A 21,653-nucleotide genomic window follows, 5' to 3' on the forward strand; every position below is an offset into this window, starting at 1 on the left:
TTGCCCACTTCATCCCTGCTGCCGGCAGCTCTGCAGCACAACGTACACATCTGGCAGCTGAGAAGAGTGGGCTCAGCTGGCATTAGGCATTAAGCTTGGCTGCCTTAGTCTCAGGAAAGGCAAGCCTGCTGTGTTTGTAGTGGTGGCACAATCTTTTTGGAGGGCAAGGTGCTGCAGCACAGGCTGCACCTCCTCCATGGTCATGCTAGCACCTGGCTCTGTCAGGAGGTGCTGCCCCGAGTGATGCTGCAGGGGTGTGCAGGAATGTGTGTGCACACGTGTGTGTGAGGCTCAGCTTGGAGGAGCTGCTCCAGAACTGACAGGAGGAAGAGAGTTGCTGTGTGATGGCCAGGGACCCCATGGATGCTGCACTCACACCGGGGTGTGTGCACAGCTGGCAGAGCAACCTCTGTCAAGGGCAGGAGGAGGATGGGGTGAGATGAAGAGGTGCCAGTAACATACGGACACAAATAAGGAACACACGTGTGGTGCCAAGAGTCGGGCTGTAGGGTGCAGATTAGCTGGCGAGACTGAGCTGTGTTTGCTGCACGCTCCCTCCCAGCAGGAGGAAGAGCCGGTGCCACAGGCAGGAGGGCAAACACAAGAGGCTTTTGAAGACAATGCTGGACATGGCACTTTCGCTGCTGTCAGCCCAACTGCCTTCAGAAGCCACCCTGACCTTATTAAACTTGCCAGTAGGAGAAAGTGTCCTCGGCCAAATTAATTATGAGACCAAACTGGTGGCAGCAGGGACCTAGGAGCACAGGGCTGGAGAGGAGGGCTCTATCAGGATGGCCCAGCCTTGCTGAAAGCATCAATTCACGCTCCAGTTACAGTGGGAAGACTGTTTTGCCACACTGCCTTGGGACATTCTCCTGCTATGCTACTGGCAAGGAACCACCTCAGGCTCCCACCATGGAAAACTGCTAGTACTAGGAGGTGCCAAAGTGCCCCAAGGACAGATCTCTGCATGGGCACTGGGCAGCCTAGACATCTAGTGTGGAAGGGCACTCCTGCCTTCATGTAGCAGCTGTGTGCCTTACATGGAAACCCCAAAATACAGGCATCCAGGTTCAGAAAGGCAAATAAAGGACCAGCAGAGAGCCCTGCATGCTGTCAGCACACAGGCTGGAGCTCTGGAGCCTCACCTCCCACGGTCCCTGGGCAGCCTGGTGCTTCAGCTGGATCTGCCAGTCCTCTGTGTTTGGCTCTGCGCAGTGGTGCATGGTTAAAATGACGGGCCGGGTCAGCAGGGCTCCTGGTGGGCCACAGCTCACCACTGGTGTCAGCAGGGTTTGGCTGTCTTCTACAGGAGGCCTGATGAGGAGACAGAAAGATGGACACATTAAGTGAGTTGAAAAAGACAAAAAGTTTCATTTGGGTGGTGAAAATAAAAAATCCTTCTATTAAAATAAAAAAGATTGTGCAAGCAAAATAGGTGGTTTTGGTTTTCCCTTTATTTTTTCTAAATCCATATTTATTTCCATTTTTGGTTTGTTTTTGTGCCAGATAACTCTCATGTGTCAAAATGCAGGTTTAGGAGTCAGAAAATTATAGGCCACATTTGCTGAGCATCCTCCACTCTGAAGGATCCTTGCAAATGGTATGCAGAGGCTTCATTTCACCCACTGCCAAAATGCGGTCACTGCTGCATTTGGCAGTTGTTCAGTAACACACAAAAATGAATGGTGGCTCTTGTAGGCATCACTTGTGAGAATTATTTACTGTCAGGACAGAGAAAACTGAAGAAGAGAGGAAGACACTGAACTAATAAGCATGTGAACATGACTGAAAGTGGCACACAGCACATCTGAGATGTGCAGTTTGAGTTCTGAGTCATCACCAAACCCACTGACACTCCATTTTACTTAAAAGGCATTCAGATTCACTAGAGTGGCTATTGCAAATATGCCTGCAGGGAACAGGTGTCACTGCTGGTGAGGAAGAAAGGGTGAAGGGATGGTAAGGAATAGTGCAAGGGTAAAACACACTTGCAAAGCGCAAGATTTCTAGTGATTACGCCGAGCTGTTCAGCTAAAACCACAGATTTTATCCAGTGTGCTTGCTGCCAGTCACTAGGAATGGGTGTTCTGGAAAATCATATGAATATTTAGGATACACAACATACACTGAAGTTTGAAAATAATAGAGTGTGTGGGTGTGTGTGTATGCACATGTGTGCAAGTGCAAACCATCCCAGACCAACCGCTGAGGAGCTTAAAACAAGAGGAAGCATGAGTGACTGTAACTATCCCGACATCTGGTATATGACAAATACAGCTGAATGTGCCTCATCAACTGCCTCCCTAAATAATAGAGGACAAATTCATGATCCAGAAACCAGCAAGAGGGAGATTAAAAGCGTTCAATGTGATCTGCACTTAAAATCCTGATCTGCCCATAGGACCTCACATGCTCTGCTTTGGCTAAGGGTTCAATCCCATCCTGCATTTACAAATACAGGTATTCTGCATTAGACTAAGGGAAATTATTTGGGACAACATTGTCGTTTTTTTCTGCAAGTCTTCGCCTTTACCAAGAGAAAAAAAAAATAGCTGTAATCACAGAATCATAGAATATCCTAAGTTGGAAGGGACCCACAAGGATTATCAAGTCCAACTCCTGGCCCTGCACAGGATTATCCCCAAGAGTGACACCAACAGCCTGAGAGCATTGTCCAAACTCTTCCTGAACTCTACTGGCTGGTGCTGTGACCACTGCCCTGGGGAGCCTGTTCCAGTGCCCAACACCCTTTGGGTGAAGAACCTCTTCCTGATATCCACCCTAAACCTCGTCTGACACAGCTTCAGGCCATTCCCTCAGTCTTATCCCTGCTCACCACAGAGAAGAGATCAGTGCCTGCCCCTCCTCTTCCCCTCAGGAGGAAATTGTAACTGCAGGTTTCCCCTCTGTCTCCTGTTCTCCAGGCTGAACAAAGTGACCTCAGCCACTCCTCACACAGCTTCCCCTCAAGACCCTTCACCATCTTTATTGCCCTCCTTTGGATGTTCTCTAATAGTTTTATGTATTTCTTATATTGCAGTGGTGAAAAATGCACACAATATTCAAGATGAGGCCACACCAATGCAGAACAGAGCAGGTAATCTTAGATATAACATTTTCAAGGAGGCCAAATCAGGACAGAAGCTATTTTTGATATTAAATTTATCATACCTATTTTGGCTATTGCAAATATATGTCCATAGGACTAATCTAATTTTGTCCACCTTAATTCTCCCTGCCTATCCCATTAATCTCACAGAAAATGAAAGACAAACTTTTGAGAAATCCTTTTGCAAAATGGGATGAAGGCACTTTTGAAAATCATCCCTTGTTGCTACAAATGTTGTGGAGGTTTTTGTAACATTTGAGAAAAAAAAGGGTCTGGCATTGAAAAATTTAAATCTATGCAAATCAGTAAATGCAGATGATATGCATCTGTGGAAATTAACTGATGAGTTTACTAAATGACTTAACAATGGTTTCTGAAAATCCATGGACTGGAAACAAACAGCTGTGATATAGATGTCTTTCAAAAAAGATGTAAAGTATAACAATCTGGACAGCTATCACGTGTTGTGCCAGCTATTTTAGCCTAACAAACAGTACACAAAATAAATGAAACACTAGCAGATAGAGTACCTAGTCCAGCTCCTCTTGCATACCGCAGGGAATCTCTGGATTCAGATTAAAAAGATGAGGTATCACTATTTTTCAAGACCAGACTGAATAAATAATTTGACAGTTTTTCACTAGAACATTCCTTCTTTTTCTGACTCATTTACATTGTTTTTTTTTTCTTTTTCATAAGAAGCAACAAGAAGCCTAAAAAACACTCAGAGTGTGTCAGTGGCTTTTAGTGGTCATCAGCCTTGGGAATTGGTGGATATTTGAACACTCTCCTACAGTCTAATTAAAGAAATTTCAAGAAACATAGTATCTTATGAGAAAGATCTCTCAAAATTACAGTATTTGTATGGACAGATATGACCAGGTATAGACTTAATCATCTAGTAAACCTAACTTCATCTAAAAGTACTGACCCATGAAAAAGAAAAGAAAGAAAATACAAGTTATCATAGTTTTTTGGACTGAATTACAAAACAAGCAGTCAGAAAGAACGTAGGAGTGAATATATCATGATTGTCTTAAAAAAAATTAATATGGTGCCTTTTAGGTGAAAAATGAGTTAAAATTGACAAGCACTGATGCATGAAGTCAAAAAACCCCAAAAGGTCATTAAAAGAATATGGTACTGATAAATCATACAGCCTGAAGTTGTCTCCAAGTAAAGTTCAGTCACTGCTTTGTGCCAAAATTTTTTTAACTGTCAGATTTTAGGACTCTGATGAAGGGCATGATTCTGGGCTGCAACATTTTATAGCTGATTAGCACAAGTATAAAAAAATTACGCAAAACTCCAAGTCAGGATGTGTTGCAGACTGAACAGTGAGAAACTGAAATGGGAGGTGGATACAAGCATACAAAGGACATGTTAAAAATATCAAGGCTTAATATTTTCTCCCCATGTTCATAAGCGTCTTTGTCACCAGACTTTGATGATTTATTGCCAAGTGGATGAGCTATGCATGGTCCTGACCTGGGTATTTATGATACAGGACAGTCTGATTAGTGAAGAGCAGAAAAATGGGCCATAAGGGTGGGGGTGCTTGACTTTACAGTCCCAAATTCCCAACCAGGCACACATCAGAGACTGGCACCTACAAAATTACTGAACACCTGCTGGTCCTAGTGACTCTCCAACATTCACCTCATGCAGATAAACCTTTAAAAACTGAGATATAACAAGTTGCAGAGAAGTTCTCCAGTGATGCAAAGTGGGTCACTGTCACTGCTGAGGTGAAATCCCAGCTCTGTTAAAGTCTATGCTAAACCTCTCTCTGACTGTTGTGAGGCCAGGATTTCTACTCATGACGTGGAAAACACAATCATTAAATTTATAGGTAACAATTAATAAGGAATTGCTGCAAGTAACAGCGAGAGCTAGAAAACAATGCCGAAACTCTAGAGAGGGTAAAAATATGAGTAGGAAATAAAGCCCTATTACTTGTACAGTAGCTGATGCTGGAGCAAAACAAATTCCAAAGAGTTATTTAGTAACAAAGAAAGCAATAAAAGTGAACAAGATTTCAGGTGAGCTTGCTGCAACACAGCAGGAGTCAACATGTAACGTGACACAGTGACAAAAAGCAAATCTGATTTCTGGCGTTGTATGGGACAAGACATGTCAGAGCACATCACGGTGATATTCCCTTTCCTCTCCAGCTCTAACATCACTGCAGGTAGCAGGGTGTTTAGGGACTACCACAAGATCTCAGAAATAAACACCTGAAACCCAGAGAAATGAGGCTAAACAATGCAATGGCACAGACAGCAGAGAGGTGCCCAATGACAAGGGACAGGAAAAACAAACAAAAATCTCTTGGCAAATATTTTCTTGCTTCTCACTCTCTCTGATTTCCATTTTAAAACAAAAGGATTATGCCTTACTGCAGCTAATGAGAACAGAAACAGATGCAGTAGACAAGATAGATTATACAAGGGATATTAATTGTTCTTCCTCAAAGCATAAACCAACACTAATTCATGGAATTAGTAAACAACAAATTTCCCTGAAGACAAGTTATTCTGTAGTCACTCATTACAGGCAATTTTATTCCTTCTCCTGAAACAGGTGATGCAGCACCAGCAAAGCCAGGATCCCAGCCTAGAGGAGCATGTGTTGTGACCAACACTGATATTTATGTGTTACAGATTGCGGGAGATCCAGCACAAACAGAGACACAGGGGACCATATAGAAAAAGGAAGTTAGCTCCTCTAAACCAGAAAGACCTATGAGCAGACATCACCAAAACTGTGGGCTATCTTACAGGCTGCTAAGAAGAATGAAAAAAGAACCCCAAACCCAACCCTCTACAAAAACCCCATCAACATGGGCTTCACTTTAGGCTTCCAGCAGTCTCGGGACAACTTATTAGTGGAGACAGGGCACTCAGCTGTATTACTCCAAAAACAGAGAGATGTTTTTGTTTTACAAAGATCTGAGACTAAAATTCAACTCACTGTTTAGCATTTCTATTAAAAGGCACTAACAGTAACTGAAAGGTCTTCAGATATTTTTAGATGTTTTTCCATCCCTCAGAGATTATCAAGAACAGTCAACTTATATTTAAAAGCACACAAACTTTTCTTCACCATCTCTGGTCCCTTCACAATCAAATTTGTGTTTTTAATGGGATTACTCATTGGAAACCGCCTCCCTGTAATATGCCAGACCATATTCATTAAGGTAGCTGTCAGACAGCAGATGTGAGCACAACCAGATAAATCTCTGCTCCTCAGTGGGACTACACTGTGTTCCCTGCCACCATGCTCCAGGCAATCCCAGCAGCTCAGGAAGCACGGGACAGAGCAGGGAGAGAGGAATGGCTATCGCATAGCAACAGATGGCAACCCTTCTACACAGCTTAGCCAGAAGTTAGAGGGAAGATATTTTATTCCTCCTTTCATTGCTGGGGCTTTATTTTTTAGTATGTGTTCTTTTTAAGTTTCAAACTTAATATTCTAGACAAAGCCTGGTTCTTCTGACAGTCTATCTTCAGAAGAAAAATACAGTGAAAAGTTTGCCTTCTACTTTTGCTCATGCTCTGATCTTTTTCATGTTGAATTTTTCAATTATAGTGAGTGGCACTTCATGAAATTGTCTTCTGGAGTTGCAAAGTAATTTTGTTTATGCAACTGAGATAAAGAAGGAAGGTGGAGAAATGAAATGTGCAAGACTTCAATTTCTTTTACTTCACATCGCTAAGCTTAAGGTTTACTGGTGAAAAAGTCAACACTGCTCCTTGGATCATGCTCATTGATCAGATGCTTGACTTTATATTAAAGTCTATGCATACATTATGAAGCCGTTGATACCAATCCTGGCAAGGCTCACCTTTTCTCTTTTAAGGTAGCTAATTTGAAATTTGCACATTTATGTGTGTCTTCCATCAAGACCTTCAGGAGTGTTGCTTGCTCTGTTCTTCAGGGCTGTCAAATTTTGTGGGCACAGCGACATCCACTCTCATTTGGAACACCTCCTGTGTGATGGATTATGCAGAAGTGTCCTTCACAGTGCTGTATCTGTTTTGTGCAGTTCCTGCCTCTGATTAGAGTATGCAAGAGTAGCTCCACCTAAAGCTGTGCAAGCTCAGCAGGGGTTCACAGAGAACACGGGAACTGCCACAAAAGATAAAACCAGTGGTCCATCAAGACCCAGACCCCATCTAGCACTGACCACTGCCAGATGTTTCTTAAGGAAACACAGCTCCGCTAATTTAGCTCACAGCGAGATTTGTTTTTTAACCTGAGGCAGTCCAGCAAATCTTGGACGTTGGAGGTTTATATTCCTATTATTTAACCCTTAGGATTAAATTACAGATTAATTATATAAATTACTCAATCTGTAAGACCCAGGCTCTCATAGATGCTCATGGGGACAGGCTCTTGCCAGGTACCGGCCAACATAATGTGCTGATTTTACAGATGAAACCACCACTCAGCAAGGAACTCCTTCTTGCAAATCTCAAGGTTGGTGACACTTCCCCAGACAAAGGGAGAGAGCATCTGCTCACCACTGAAAAAGACACTGATCTTCAAGACAGAAACCTGTCTGATAGCTGTGAAATAGGGTTGTCATTTTTTCAGGTACGCATATATATATATATGTGTGTGTGTGTGTATAAACATATACACACACATATATGTGTGCAAACACACACCCATCTATAAATAGATATCCTTTTCCTCACAGTAGCTGCTTCATAAAGCCCTTAGATCTTTTCATGAGGTCAACACACCAGCCAGGGATCAGAAGCTGGGAGTTGCCTGGCATCCATCCTGCCCCAAATGACAGGAAGAATGAGGGTGAGCTTGCAGGACAGGAGCAGGAATAACACTCTCCTGGAGTATCAGTCCAGTAAAAGAGAAACCCCAGTGTGCCACGAGTACACTGACACACTTAGAGAAAACAATTGCCTCCAAGTGGTGTTTACTGCAAGCTATCAGAACCCCAACTCACTGCAGAAGGATAATGCTTTTAGGGTGACCTTCCTGCTCTCACACGCTTTGATGGATATGAAATGGAATAAATAGCCTGTCTCAGAAAGCTCTCCTAACCAATCTGCAAGGCAACACAAAGAGTGATACTACTGGGTTGTGACATCTCCCAAATTTCTGTACTACAGCTTTCAGAGACTAACTGGGGAAATGTATTATGAAAACAAAGGAAGGAAAAGAAAAGGGGAATGTGCAGGAGTCTGAGAGATAACATATTTTCTGTTTCAGCTGGACTGCCACAGAAGTAGTGTCATATTTCTACAAAGTGTAAGCTAGATCTTAAGTTGCCAGAGGTATGTGAGCTGTGGTGGTGACCCCTCTCTGTTGCTGCTCTGGCTCTATTAGGGTGGCACTATGGAGACCACATTCTCGCCTCATTGGTAGTTGTAGTATCAAGGAAAACACCGCCTTCATTTCTGATTATAACACACATTTTAAAATTTCCTGTGTGTCCCCTTCCAAATAACATCAACACATAACAGGACTTTTCAACCCATACACATTTGCACAGTGCTCATGAAAATAAATATAGGGTCTCACAGGGTTTGTTAAACACACTGCAGTTACTGCCTGGCCACAAAAGCAAATGTCTGCAGCTAGTCCTTGCTGGGGACTCTCTGCTAGAGTGCTGCAAGATTGCAGTAGCTGACTTAAAAAATAATTACGCCACACAGCAACTTGTGGTACCCATATGACTCCAATTGTATGAAGCAACATCTGTGCCCCATGCTGTCAGAAAAAGAAGCTTTGACTGAGCTGTAGCTCTGCTACAGAAGTGAAGTGTCTGGTAACCCGTCCTGCAGCAGGAGACCATTGCAGCTGGGTGCCACCCACCCCACTTCTGCTCCTTGGCACCTGGGGAAAGGGGGCAGGTAACAGGGGAAGATGCTCCACTTCTGCAGTGTTTAAGCCCTTTATAGAGAGTATTCAGGTCTGAGTGATCTAGACAACACCCAATGAGCTCCATCTTAAATGTGCCAGAGAAGCTGCTTTCCAAGAGCATGAAGAGCCTGGTGTGCTTTCTGAAAAACAGCCACAGATCAAATAAGCAGCTGGACTCTGGGCACTCAGAAAGTGACTGTAACCACAATATGATGAGCCCTGCTGCTCCAAGGCAGACTGCTCTGCTCTCCTCTCCTAGGAAAAGAAATCACTTCCAAAATCTTCATTGTAAGTGAGGATTCACACCATTCTATTTACTTCTGCATGTGTCCTTTGGCATACCTGCTCAGTTTAGCAGGCAGCACATCTCCAGCCATGCTTTTCCCAACACAGGTTAACCTATCCTTCTATCCTCTGCGTGACTTGCTGAGTTACAGCTATCACAAAGCATGCAGAGACAGCTTTATGATCCTTGAAGAAAATAAATTAGACAAGTATGTGACATTAGTTGTCCACAGCTCCATGAATAAAGTAACAGGGATTCCCTCCATAACTGGCTGCAAAGAAAATAATTACACATACAGCACCTTCTAGAAATCAAATAATTTTTTTAAAGAATTAGGTATTTTAGAAAGGGAGATTTAGAGGCAAGCTAAATAACAGGGGATGCCATCTGATTTTTTTTTCCTTCTTAAGGAAAGAGTCTTTGTTCAATACTGTTTGGAAACGTCTTTAAAACACAGCCCAAAGTAATAAGAATATAATCAATACTAGCTATGAACAGAGACATTTTTTCTGTAGCTGCAATTAGCCATTTTCAAAGAGCAGCTGATGAATAATGTATGCAAAAGGGTGGGTGGAAGGATTACTTAATTTTTCTTTAAGCAGATTATTTTAGCTTGGGTGAAAGACTACCAAGCTAAAGAATAGTGTTCAATATCACACAGTGTATAAACAGCTGTGGCTTAGCACATAATAAAAGCTATTAAGAGGCTGAGCCAAAAAACCTATCTAGCTACGAGGAGGAGAAAGAGGCAAAGCACCGTGTAATGACTGCCTTAGCTTCACATTTGCCATTCTGCCTTTGCGCACATGAGTCCATTCTGCAACTAAGATCTCACCTTTCTCTTCATTAGGGTTTTCTAAATGGCTCCAAATGGTATCTTGGCCTTTTTGTAAACAATTTTTTTTCAATTTCAAGGCTGCCAGATCACATGCCAGTAGACATTAGGAGCTATAATATGAGCTGGCCACACACTCAGGTAACAGGAGACAACAACGGTGGTCACTCCAGCATTGGCTCTGGGTGCCCTTGGCGTGCAGTGTCAGGGGCTAAGCAGCAGGGAGGTAGAGGATACCAAAAGCTTTGGCTCCATCCTCTTCACTGCATGGACTAGCCAAGCCCATGAAGAAATTCACCTTCACTCTAAAAGGAGAGAAGATTTTCCAAGTCAGCTGCTCAGGCACCTGTCCCTCCACTGAGCTGATTTGTCACCTTTCTCCTCTGCTCCCTTATCCTTTGTAGCACAGGTCTTTATCAAGAGGTTACTTCACACCTTCTCTGCTGCACAAACTCACGCTGGCACATTGTCCTTGCTCCTCTACAATTCAGCATCCCCCCGGCCTGAGGGCTTGCTGCAGAGTGCAACACTTGGTTAGAAAAGCAAACGTCTGAGCTGGGTTTGTGGCAAAGTTTATCCTTGGCTTTGCTTGCATTTACGTCCAAGTCAGCAAAGGGCTTCAATGCAGCAGGCTTTGCATAAGCATTATTACCACAGGTCCTTAGTTACTACATTTCCCCCCTCTATTAATGCACAAGGAAATAAAGGCAGTTTTTTACCTCATGTTCTCCTTCCTGTGAACTGTCAGATACATTTCATAGACTCTTCCTTGTGGAACTGCTCCTGCTGGGATCAGCAAGCTTACTCCTGTCGAACAGAAGAGACACAAAAGATAAGATGGAGAAGAAAGAGGTGAGTGGGTCTGTGAAGAGGAGTGACAGGAGAGGCAGAAGATGAAGCCTGCACTGCCAGATTTTCAGCCAACCTCACCAGCAGACTGTACATGACCTCAGCAAGATGGGAGAAAAAGCATTTACTGTAACCCTGGTGTCTCCAGTCTCCAGCAGCCTGTTCTTATTCCTCTGCACTGAAATATGGGAGCAGAAAAGAGGATTTTCTTCCATTTCATTTTATTTAAAGAGCAGACAGATGGTTACCCTGTTGCTTACCTAGTAAAATGATGGAAAAACAAACAACTCTGACTAAAATTTCCAACAGCTGTAATGAGACATCTCTCCCATGGCAATTCTTACTTAATTAAGATCAGGAGAGAAAAGCAGTGGAGCACTGTCCAGGAAGCAACAAGAACTAGTTGTTTCCTGAAAGATGGCTTCTGTGTCTGGCATCCTGTCTTTTAATGCACTCAGTTCCTAGACTGCCAGGGAGACAAAACTGGGCTTCCTACTTTTGAATGTGCCTAGTCCTGTAAAGTGGCTCAAAACTGGGGTATCCAACCTTGAAAAAAACGTGGGCAAATATGCTCAGTGTCCTTTTCAATAATGATTTGCTGCACACTTGATTAAAAACCACTGCTCTTACATTACTTCCATTTAATAGATGTCTTGTCTCTACAGAACAAACACAGCCCACCAACTGACTATTTCACTCTGCTGGACACATCTCAGCCAGCTCTCTTTGAAGATGTAGATTAGCTGGAAATCAGTGGCAAGGATTTGCATACAGTTATTACTACATAGCTGAAAACAAACCTAGAGGAAGATTATTTACATATAGATGTGTCTACACTAGAGGGACTTTATAGACACTTTGCATGGCCCTGGCATACAAGGTTTGGTTACACTGGAGACCTCCTGTGTGCTGGTGTACAGGGCCTCAGTCCCACATCAGTTTTGAAGGAGAGGGGTCAGCTAGGAAAGCATTTTCCACAAATGCCTTCTGGCACTTGTGTCTTTACAGGCCTGTTACAACCTAACCTGTGCATGCTTGCAGCTGTAATAGGGCAGGTGTACTGCAAATGAACAACTTTGATCATACCCTGAGGAGTACAGACATACATCTAGAAGCAGCACAGAGGCATACAAGGTAGCAGCAGACAGATTATTTTATTTTACAAAATCATTACTTTAATAATTTTGAAGGAATTACAGCCTCAAATGTTTTTTTCTTTACAAATTGACATTAATATACGTGAATTAACTGTGACTAATAGACTTTGCTGATAATGTGTACCACTGTGGCATAAGAAAACTGAGTATCAATATCTGTCTTCAGCTGCTACTTAAAAAAATGTGAAATCCAAGATTGTATAGCATGAATTTTCAACATTGCTCATCAGTCAGGACCAGATTTATTGAAGCAGTTCAGCTTTCACTTAAATTGAATAGATATTTTCACTTCCCGTTAGAAGAGCAGGATTATGGCTCCCACCACTTTTGGCTGCTTCATGGGCAGTGTGGGACTCCATCCTGGAAGGACCAAACCACCCAGGTCCTGGGCCACCTAGGCATTTTGCTTTATCTATAACATCCACAAATAAGAAATGATCCAGCAAAGGTGCACGGGAGAAGGGTAGGCACTATCTGCTTGGTGAGGGCACTTGCTGTAAAATGGCCAAGCTGTGAGCTGCAGCCTCACATGTACTGTAGTCCTACCTGAATTCAGAGTGAAATTGGGCAAGTGTGTTCCTGACCACTCTGCAGTGGTCCCATATGTCCCACATCAAATGCTTTACATATTTGATTCAATTTCACTTTAGATATTAATGCTGCTCTTCAGCACCATGCCAAACCCACAGGAACCATCTAGGCGCCGAACTTCCTTAGAAAGAACATCAAAACTTCATGTAAGAACCAAGCAGCAGCACGGCTCTGATAAAAAAAATCTGTCTGAAAGACCTGAGCTCTTTCAAGGCTGCCCAAGAGCTCCTTGGATGCTCTAAAATTGCCTGCTGGTGCCAGGGTGGCCTGAAGGGGCCTGGAAGCCTGACTTTGTGCTGTGTGAGAAAGATTGAGCAGCACGCTGCATTACATCAACAGGCCCTCAATGCTCAGTCCCTCTCTTTCCTAGTTGTAAAGGAAGTCAACAATAAATACAGGTAAAAAGCCTCCCAAAAATAGTATTCTGCTGTCCTACTACAACTGCACATAGTCTGCAATGAATTGGAAGTGGAGCAACCAATTTGTTTTTAAATTAATTTGTCCTCTTTTATGTGCAGTGACAAAATAGAGGCTTACTGTATTGCAGTCCCTTTTGTAGAACCACATGAGAGGAAAAGGCGATGCTAAATTGCACTTCACACAGGGGAGCTCTGAAGCCTTGTATGTCTCAGAAAGTGGCTAAGAGCCCTGCAATATTCTGTTTAGAATCACGGACTCATTTAGGTTGGAAGAGACCTCTAAGATCCTTGAGTCCAATCATTAACCTAATACCATCCTGTTCACCACTGGATCACATCCCTAAGTATGACTTGGGAGAAGAGACCAACCCCCACCTTGTTGCAGCCTCCTTTCAGGTAGTTTTAGAAAGTGATAAGGTCGTCTCTCAGCCTCCTTTTTTCCAGGCTACATAACCCCAGACCCTTCAGCTGCTACTCCTAAGACTTGTGCTCTTATAGTGAGGGGCCAAAGTCTTCCTCAAGCCTGCAGTATTTAAAAGGTGGCCAGGACTTTGGGTGGAAAATATTTTGAAGTAGTTTGGTAGATGCAAATGAAGGGGGGGAAACCCTATCTGTTTTGATCAAAGAAAAGGCAGAGTCCCACATATAGACTTTTCTTCCCCACATAAAAGCAAGCTAACACCATTTAAACCCACGAAACAACTGCACCTTTAAGCCAGCATGGCTTACCTGAATTGGGAATTACTAGGTGGCCTCCTAAGGAGTTGAAGGTCCCAAATGCGGTGCATGATGGGTCAGTTTGCCGAGCAAGGCTCTGGTTCTTCATGTTCAGGGTCTCACTCTCCAGCAGAGACTGCGTAATCTGTGGGGATAGCTTGGAGGAGAAGTCAGAGAGGTCATCCTGGGGAGTGACTGCACCGGAGGTGTTATAAACCTTGATCTTCAAGTTGGGGAGTGGGTCCAAGATTGGAGAGTTGGTCATTGGGATTTTATCAGAGACATCGTGCAGGGCGTACACAGGACCCCTGTACATGGCTGCAGCAGAAGTGAGGTCTGGTGGCACTGCCAGGAGGTCTGCAGTGGACATGAGAAGGAAGAACCATATTATTTCTCTGTTTTGATGACTTTATTCTGAGCAACAATTTGGGTTTGCATTCTGCATTTTGCCTTTCATTCCAAATGCTCAGATATGCAAAGTCCCTGAACCTTCATCTCCATTTCCATGAATCTCTCCAGCAAACTCCCAGGGCTCATATTGCCCCAGCTGCTATGGAATCCAATTGCCATACAAAATTACAGCACGTTTCTGCTCTGAAGAGTTTTCACTGGGATTGTTTTTCCAGGCTGCACTCAGATTTCAAATATGACATGCTTAGCTTCAGGGCAAGATGTTTTCATCGCTCAGTAGATCTGCTTTTAACTAAGAACCCCTCCCTAAATGCTATGTGACAATCACTAACCAATTTATCTAACTGGCCTAAAGACAACATTCTTGAAATAAAAGACACAACAAGCCTATGAAGTCATCATACCCACGGCTCCCTGCAGTGAGGGATTAGTACCTGCATCATACTTTTTTCAGATTTGTTTTAAAAGTTTCTCCAGCAAAGAAAACACTTCTGCTAACCTTACATGTGACAACTCTCTCGTCATCTTAACTCTCACTTTTGATTTATTCTTCTGGTGCAGATATTGGGAAAAAAGAGGAACATTTCAGCCTAAATAAGTATCTTGATAAAGGCACTACCTTTAGAGTGTTTTTTCCTGGCCAGTGAAGTGAGGAAAAATACCAAGCTGTTACGCACCAGTGATAAAAATATTCGTTATTAAATGATGTTCTACCACAACTTCTTCTACATTTTCTATTAAAAGCACAGTACTTCTCAAACTACTATTTATACCTGTGGAGACAGGGCATAGGAAAAAAAGCTATTAGTGAAATAAAGGGGAGGGAGATGTGATAGAATTACTGTAGTATCACTCCTGTGATGCATCCTGCCTCGGTTGTTTCTGTCAGAGCTTTGCCTTTGATTTAGATTTGAGCTGGACCTGTACTTCCATAAATGTGTCTGAGTTTCACTCTCACACTCATGTTTTCTCTTCAGAAGTTAAATTCATCTGCTTTATACTCTTGAGCACAGCTGACAAATGCCACCACGGCTTTCGAGCACTTGACAATCAGAAACAAATGAACACGACCTTTCTCCCCTTTATCAAGTGTCAACAGGCATCCAGTGATACCATTCATGCAGCCCCAGAAACCCTAACCTGATAGCATCTCCTTGAGTTGGTCAAAATGGAGTGAAATGTCAACTGACCTTGCCTGGCAGCCTTGATGTTGACAGGCTGGAATCCCCCGTTTAGTGCCGAGGAGTCAATAATATCCGACTCAAAGTCACGGTGGTTCTTGCGATAGACAAACAGGGCCACGACCACAGAAATAGCCAGGCACACGATCACGGCGATGACAATCCCGACATAGAGAGCAACATCATCCGAGTCAGGAGCAGCTGCAGGGAGAGAGGCCAGGAACCTTCAAGAAATGTCCTCCTCACAGGGACTTTCAAGAAAACACATCCTTATTATTCTCGTTTCCTGCAGATATTTACTGCCTTTTTTATAGGCCAATTTAAAATCCATTTCCAACACCATATAGCAGGTCTATGCCCTTTTGATGGAAAACAATCTTTGATTTCTCTCTAACTTGTATTCTAACTCTTTCCCTACCCACGTGTTTATTCATCTAATACTCAGGCTGTGAACTGCTATGTGAAACATGTTACAGACTTAGTCTCATGAAACAAATTCACCCTATGAAATTAGATAGGATGTCTTAGTGACATAATGTCATAATATTGGTACTTAGAAGTTCATCTGATACCAAACCAAGTTGGTTTTTAAAATTCAGAAGCCTTATTTTTACTTTAAAAGAAGTAAAAGAACCCAAAATTTCCATTTTCTATGGAATACCTGGCATATCAGGACACATCTTTGGTTGGTTTGGTTTTTTTTTTTTGAACTGTAATCTGTCATTACTCCCTTCCATCCATTTGCCTTTAAAAATATAAACTAGTAAATTAGTAAAGCAGAGAATCAAACATTGAATTCTCATCAGTGGCATTAACATACATACATATTTAGATAAAAGCTGAAGCAAGCACAAGAAAAAATGTGGTAATTTACCAAAAGGAACCAAAATTTATTAGAGCTGTCTTGTGAGGAAATGGCTATGATATTTCTACTAGCTGCTTATACCATATCTTCAGCACCAATTCCAAGCTAATCTCTAGCATCATTATCCACCAGACATTTTTTTCCAAAAGGTCTGAATATGTGTTCAAAAATTGATGTATTTCTATACAAGGAAGAATCCCATTTTTAGAAATAGCCTAATGAAAAAAGGAAGTGGAAAAACAAATCAGACTCTTTTAGTACCTCATTTTTGTTAGTTTGAAATGTGTGAAATCACTTTTATTTTATCTCTTTTAGCCATTTAAGCCAAGCTGCCCTGCAGCTGCAGAGGTGAGAGCTGGCAGGTGCAGAAAGGGACGATCAATCTCCAACAGCTCTGGGCTACCAGACCTTCGATTTACCAACCTTGAAACATCCCACTTTTAACTCAGCAGTTCAGAAAGCAGAACTCTGAGTTCCAGCTCAAAGAAAAGTTACCCTTCCACCACACTTCTTCCAGTTGCTAAGGGAATTTTAATGAGAAGATGGCTCATTCTCTCCAGTTTCTGTCTCTGAGGCATCATCTTCTCCTGTTTCCCTTGCGCACATGGGCCCTTATAATTCTGTGTCTGCTGCAAAGCACTGTGCCCGCTGTCAAGCAAGCAGAATGTCACTTACCCTGCTGAATAGGTCCCTTTTTTGCCTAGTCACACTGAGCTGGCCCAACAGTAAAGCCTGACCCAAGGAACAGCACCAAATTAGCATCCAGGAACATAAAATCAAACATTAAACTTACAAGAAAATCCATATTCATTCTGGGTTCTCTGTTCAGTTGAAATAGGATAAATGAAACCTTAAAAAGAAAGAAATTAAACAAAAATGGGAACAAAATCAAATGAGGAGAACAAAAAAATGAAGCATGAAAAATAGTTTAATTAAAAAAAAAAAGGAAGGAAAAGAAATGGATGGCACTTTAAAATTCTGATACAGCACAGAATTATGATTTTGCATCCCCTGTCTCCTCCAGAGCCGTACTAAGAATTAATAAGCAGGCAGATTGAAATTCTAAGCCAAAATCAGTCTCGAGTCACTAACTTTGGAGTGCTTAAAGTCTTTCTTTTATTGAGCATAAACTGTAATGGATCTAATTTATTTCAGACATCTAGGGTCATTAGCATATGGAAAGTCTTTTTATCCTTATCCCTGCCATATGCTTTAATTCCCAGGACATGTTCGGTGAGGCTCTAAACAGTTTTTATATTTAATTATAATAGCTTGCTGTTGATCTAATAGAGCTAAAGGAGACCTGTTGTCACTGGTCAGAGGTTAAATACTGTTTCGTGGAGCAGTCTATGCACAGAGCCCCTTCTCTGTATTTCCTTGGAATTATTTTATCCTGTTTTTAATATGTGTTCAACAGGAATTCCTTAGGGAGCAAAGAATTTGTCAGCAAACAGTAAACTGAGTGGTTTCTCTTTGAAATTATTACAAAATCAATAAGGCCCCCAGGGTCAGAACATTACTTATTTGAAATCTTTGCAAGCACCATATATCGACAAAATCATAACACAATTGACAGCTTTATTTTGGGATGGATAAAGAAGAGATAGCATTTCCTTTGTCTTTTCCTTCTGCTGCCCCTCCGGCACAGCACACTGGAGCTGCTTAGCTCACATATGAGTCCTGTGAACTCACTAAGCATCTCCCATGCAGCAAATGAGTGAAATGCTCCAAGTCCCATCCTGCTGGAAAGGTACACGACAAATCCAAACCGAGCAGGGGAGTCACTGTCTGGGATGGGATTAGAGTCAGTGTAAGAAAGAGTACCTCTCCTCCACCACCTCCCCGTAAGTTCTTCTGAAGGGAATTTCACCCCCTCCCCTTTGATCGTGCTGCAAGGAGCTCACACAGCTGGGGATTCCCTTCAGTGAGACAAAACCGGAAAATGCACTCCTAGTGTGTGCCTAATGCACAGGCAGACCACAGTAATAATCCTCAGCTCCCAGAACTGCTGAGCTTGGGTGCTCAGCATCTGTTGTGCTCTACACATCCCTTGCTGCTTGGCTGTATTTTTTGTTAATGAAGACACAGTCTATCCCAATCACTGACATAGACATACCTCCCTCCAAAATTTCCAGACGTTAACTGTTGCATAAATTTTGCCTTACCTGAAATACCAGAGCAAAACCAGCTTATTTTTGATGATGATTTTTTTTTTCTGGGACATCATGGGACAAACTATACTGCCTGTAATCTCTGTTTAAATCTTTACTTCACAGCAAGGATTCCAGCCATACAATTGCTTTTAGAAATATTATGTACTTACGTTCTCTCCCTTGTTCTTTGAGGCAAGTTCACCTATGTGTACTCTCAACATGCATACTCAATTTTTTGTTAATAACTGCTTTCTCCTTCTACCAGTGTACTTGAGGTATTGGCCATGAAAACTCTGGTGAGTAAATTCTGAGGGCCTGAGTGAGTGGGAGCAAGACTGGGAAAGAATTTACAGTACCCTTGTTACTCCCAATTACTCCCCAGACAAGTGCTGAGGCCCATAATTTGGTAAACCTAAATTTTAGCTATAGCCTTATGCCCAGTATTTCCTTTGGCAAGATGTCTCTGGAGAAACCAAGAGGCAGGCAGAAGGAACTAAAAGGCCCAGGGACGAAGTGGAATTTAGGCTGGATGCGTCTCTGAATGACTTTTGCCTTCTACTCAAATCCAGTGGGAAAGCTGAGGATGTCTCCCTGCACTTCATGTGCCCCAGCAGGTTCTTGGGGGAGCTAGAAGGGAGCAGCACACATCCCCTGGCTCTACATCACCCATGGAGCTTGAGCTCACCTGTGCAGAGCTGAAGAGGCTATTCCTCTCTCCTCCCACTGCATCTGGTGGTAGGTTTTGTGTTCAAGGTTGTGCATCATTCCTGCCATGTCTGAAGGGATCCAGCAGCTGCCACTCAACAGGCACAAAAGATGGCACGACCTGGATTAGCTGTGATGTTACTGAAAGCATTCTTTCCTCACACGATAATGGAAACTCAGATTCAAGCTTTTTCAGCAAGGTAAGCAAGCGTGGGCCTCAAATATTCTAAAAGAAACCTACCTCATTGCAACCTCTCCACAGACCCTGTTAGTCACAAATACATGCTCATGGCTTACAAGTTTCCACAGATTCTCTTACTGCTAACTACAGAGAGAATCCTTGCAGCTACGTAAGAGTGATGCCAGTTACCTCCACAGAAATGTTTTGTGCACGTAGTCAAAGGCACATCTATTGAAAAAGGAGGAAGAGGCAAGGATACTACAGGCTGCTTCTGCCATTTGGGCAGGACGTTTTGCAACAAAATTAGTTTTAAGCACTCCTTTGTCACTCTTCCAAAAGGGAGTGGGCATTGCAGGAGCTAAGAGAAGGCCTGCAGCCATGCACTGGTGATGGGCAGGAGGCAGGGCTACTGCCATGATCCCAGCACAAGAGAACAGGGATTTCTATAGGAAGTTGGCTGTCACACTGGTCCCTCTGACTATGCCTTCAAACAATAAAAAAAGAACATTTTCATCAGATAATGACACAAATCTCCTGGGATTAGTAACTGAAATAATGAAGAATGACTTCCCTCCTCTCTTCAAAGTAATTGCAGTGAAGAGAGATCTTTTCCATGTTTTATTTTTTTCTTCCTCCTTGTATTAACAGCACTGCCTGGCAAATACCTAAGGGACTTCTACCAGGGTGATGAACATTTTTAATGAGTGTGAATTTAGAAAGGTGCTGGAGGGTTTGACTCTAGGAAGGCTGCCGACTCATACTTAGAACAGCTGGCTTCACAGTGAGCTATGCTGAGAAAAGTAATTTAAGCTTCTTCCTACAGCTTGTTGGGAAATACATGTTTTCAAGAGCGCTTTTGCTATTTTGTTGTGTAACGTACTGTTGAATGAGTAAAGTAGCAATAATCATACTTTATGCTTGCATAGTGCCTGCTGTTTGAGGTTCTCAAAGGCTTACCAAAATGGGTATTTGTTTCCCTCATTGTACAAGTACCTCACCCTATGTCAAACCTGGAGAATCAGTGGGAGGCTCGGGTTAACACATGGAAATTGAACCACTGTAATTGCATGGTAAAGGCATTCAGTAAAAAGCCTTTAGTTAAGTCAATGTTTCTCCATGTATTCTAATTTATATTCCAATTTACGTTTGTAAATATACTTTTTGTCCCTGTGGAAGTGTTTCTATCAAGTGTCAAAGGTGGCTCTTTTTTAACTAAACTAATTACACTGGCACAAATCCTTTGTACAAATGCAGATGTATTGTTAAAAAGGTGCTTTAAGTAGACATTGCCTATTTTGTTTCTAGAAAGCATGAGAAGAGCAATTTATTCACCTTTATAATGATGCAACACACTGAGAAAAGTGAAGGGTGAATATGTCAGAGTGTACTTGAAAAATTAACCAATCCAATGCTGACATACAGAAAAGACTACAGCAGGCTTTTTATCAATTTACTTTAACTCAATTCAAGCATCAGTCACACTTGGCACTGATTTGGGAAATTGTGACCATTTAACTGAATAGCTTGTGAAGCTCATTTAATTAGTTTGGTGCAGTTTCTGAAGGCAGATGATCCCCAAACACTGGAAGTCTAGCCTGAGCATTCTGGTCCCACACATCTTGCTCTGACCTTCCGGGAACACGTTTGTGCCAGAGGCCCCGGGAGACACAGAGGCTGCTCTGTGTCACTGAGCAGCCCTCAGCGTATCTGCATGTGTGGGTTCATCTGCCTTCGGGGTCAGCTTTGACAAACAGCCAGGCTGACCCCTTCCACAGCACCAACTCATCTGCTGCAGTTTGCCTTGGGAGGAGTAGATACACCTTCTGCCAAGCTGAGGTAAAATAAAGCATTTGGGAATGGAGAATCTCAGACCTATGAAAGATAACTGTGCACAGATTATTGCAATGACTCCCTTCAGACTGACATTTAACAGACTGTCACCAAAGAGCCACTAAAACAACTTTTCTGAGCTCTTTTTCTTCCACTGGGAAAGAATCTACTCCTCAGCATATTCATGGGCATATACACACACACGGTGCTTAGCCTGGGAACTCAGTGTCGTGACATGGGCTTTCTGAAATCCTGTGTTTGATTTTACCTAGAAAGCCATGGGAATATACTGCCTTGGCCTGTGAACTAGCATATTTTAAACAGAACTTTTATCCCTGTGGTATAAAACACTAGGTCACGGCTTCATGCAGAGGGAACTTTGTAACTGGCTCCACTTTTTGGTCCTTAATTGGTTTTGCTAGCTTTCTAGTCATGCTGAATTTGTATTAATGGATATCAATTTTAGAGT

The 21,653-nt window shown here is 42.5% G+C and overlaps 1 protein-coding gene across 1 annotated transcript in view; it reads right to left on the bottom strand.

Moving 5' to 3' along the window:
* UNC5C (unc-5 netrin receptor C) overlaps positions 1–21,653 on the bottom strand; it is a 252,492-nt gene that overhangs the window by 14,962 nt on the left and 215,877 nt on the right. The window contains exons 9-13 of the mRNA XM_039550969.1: positions 17,109–17,165; positions 15,460–15,651; positions 13,871–14,215; positions 10,845–10,932; positions 1,149–1,317 (exon numbers count right to left, since the gene is read on the bottom strand). Coding sequence (XP_039406903.1) covers positions 1,149–1,317; positions 10,845–10,932; positions 13,871–14,215; positions 15,460–15,651; positions 17,109–17,165 — 851 coding nt within the window. The remainder of the gene's footprint in view (positions 1–1,148; positions 1,318–10,844; positions 10,933–13,870; positions 14,216–15,459; positions 15,652–17,108; positions 17,166–21,653) is intronic.

This window comes from Corvus cornix, chromosome 4 (genome assembly GCF_000738735.6).
Source record: "Corvus cornix cornix isolate S_Up_H32 chromosome 4, ASM73873v5, whole genome shotgun sequence".
In the NCBI taxonomy this organism is placed as follows: domain Eukaryota; kingdom Metazoa; phylum Chordata; class Aves; order Passeriformes; family Corvidae; genus Corvus; species Corvus cornix.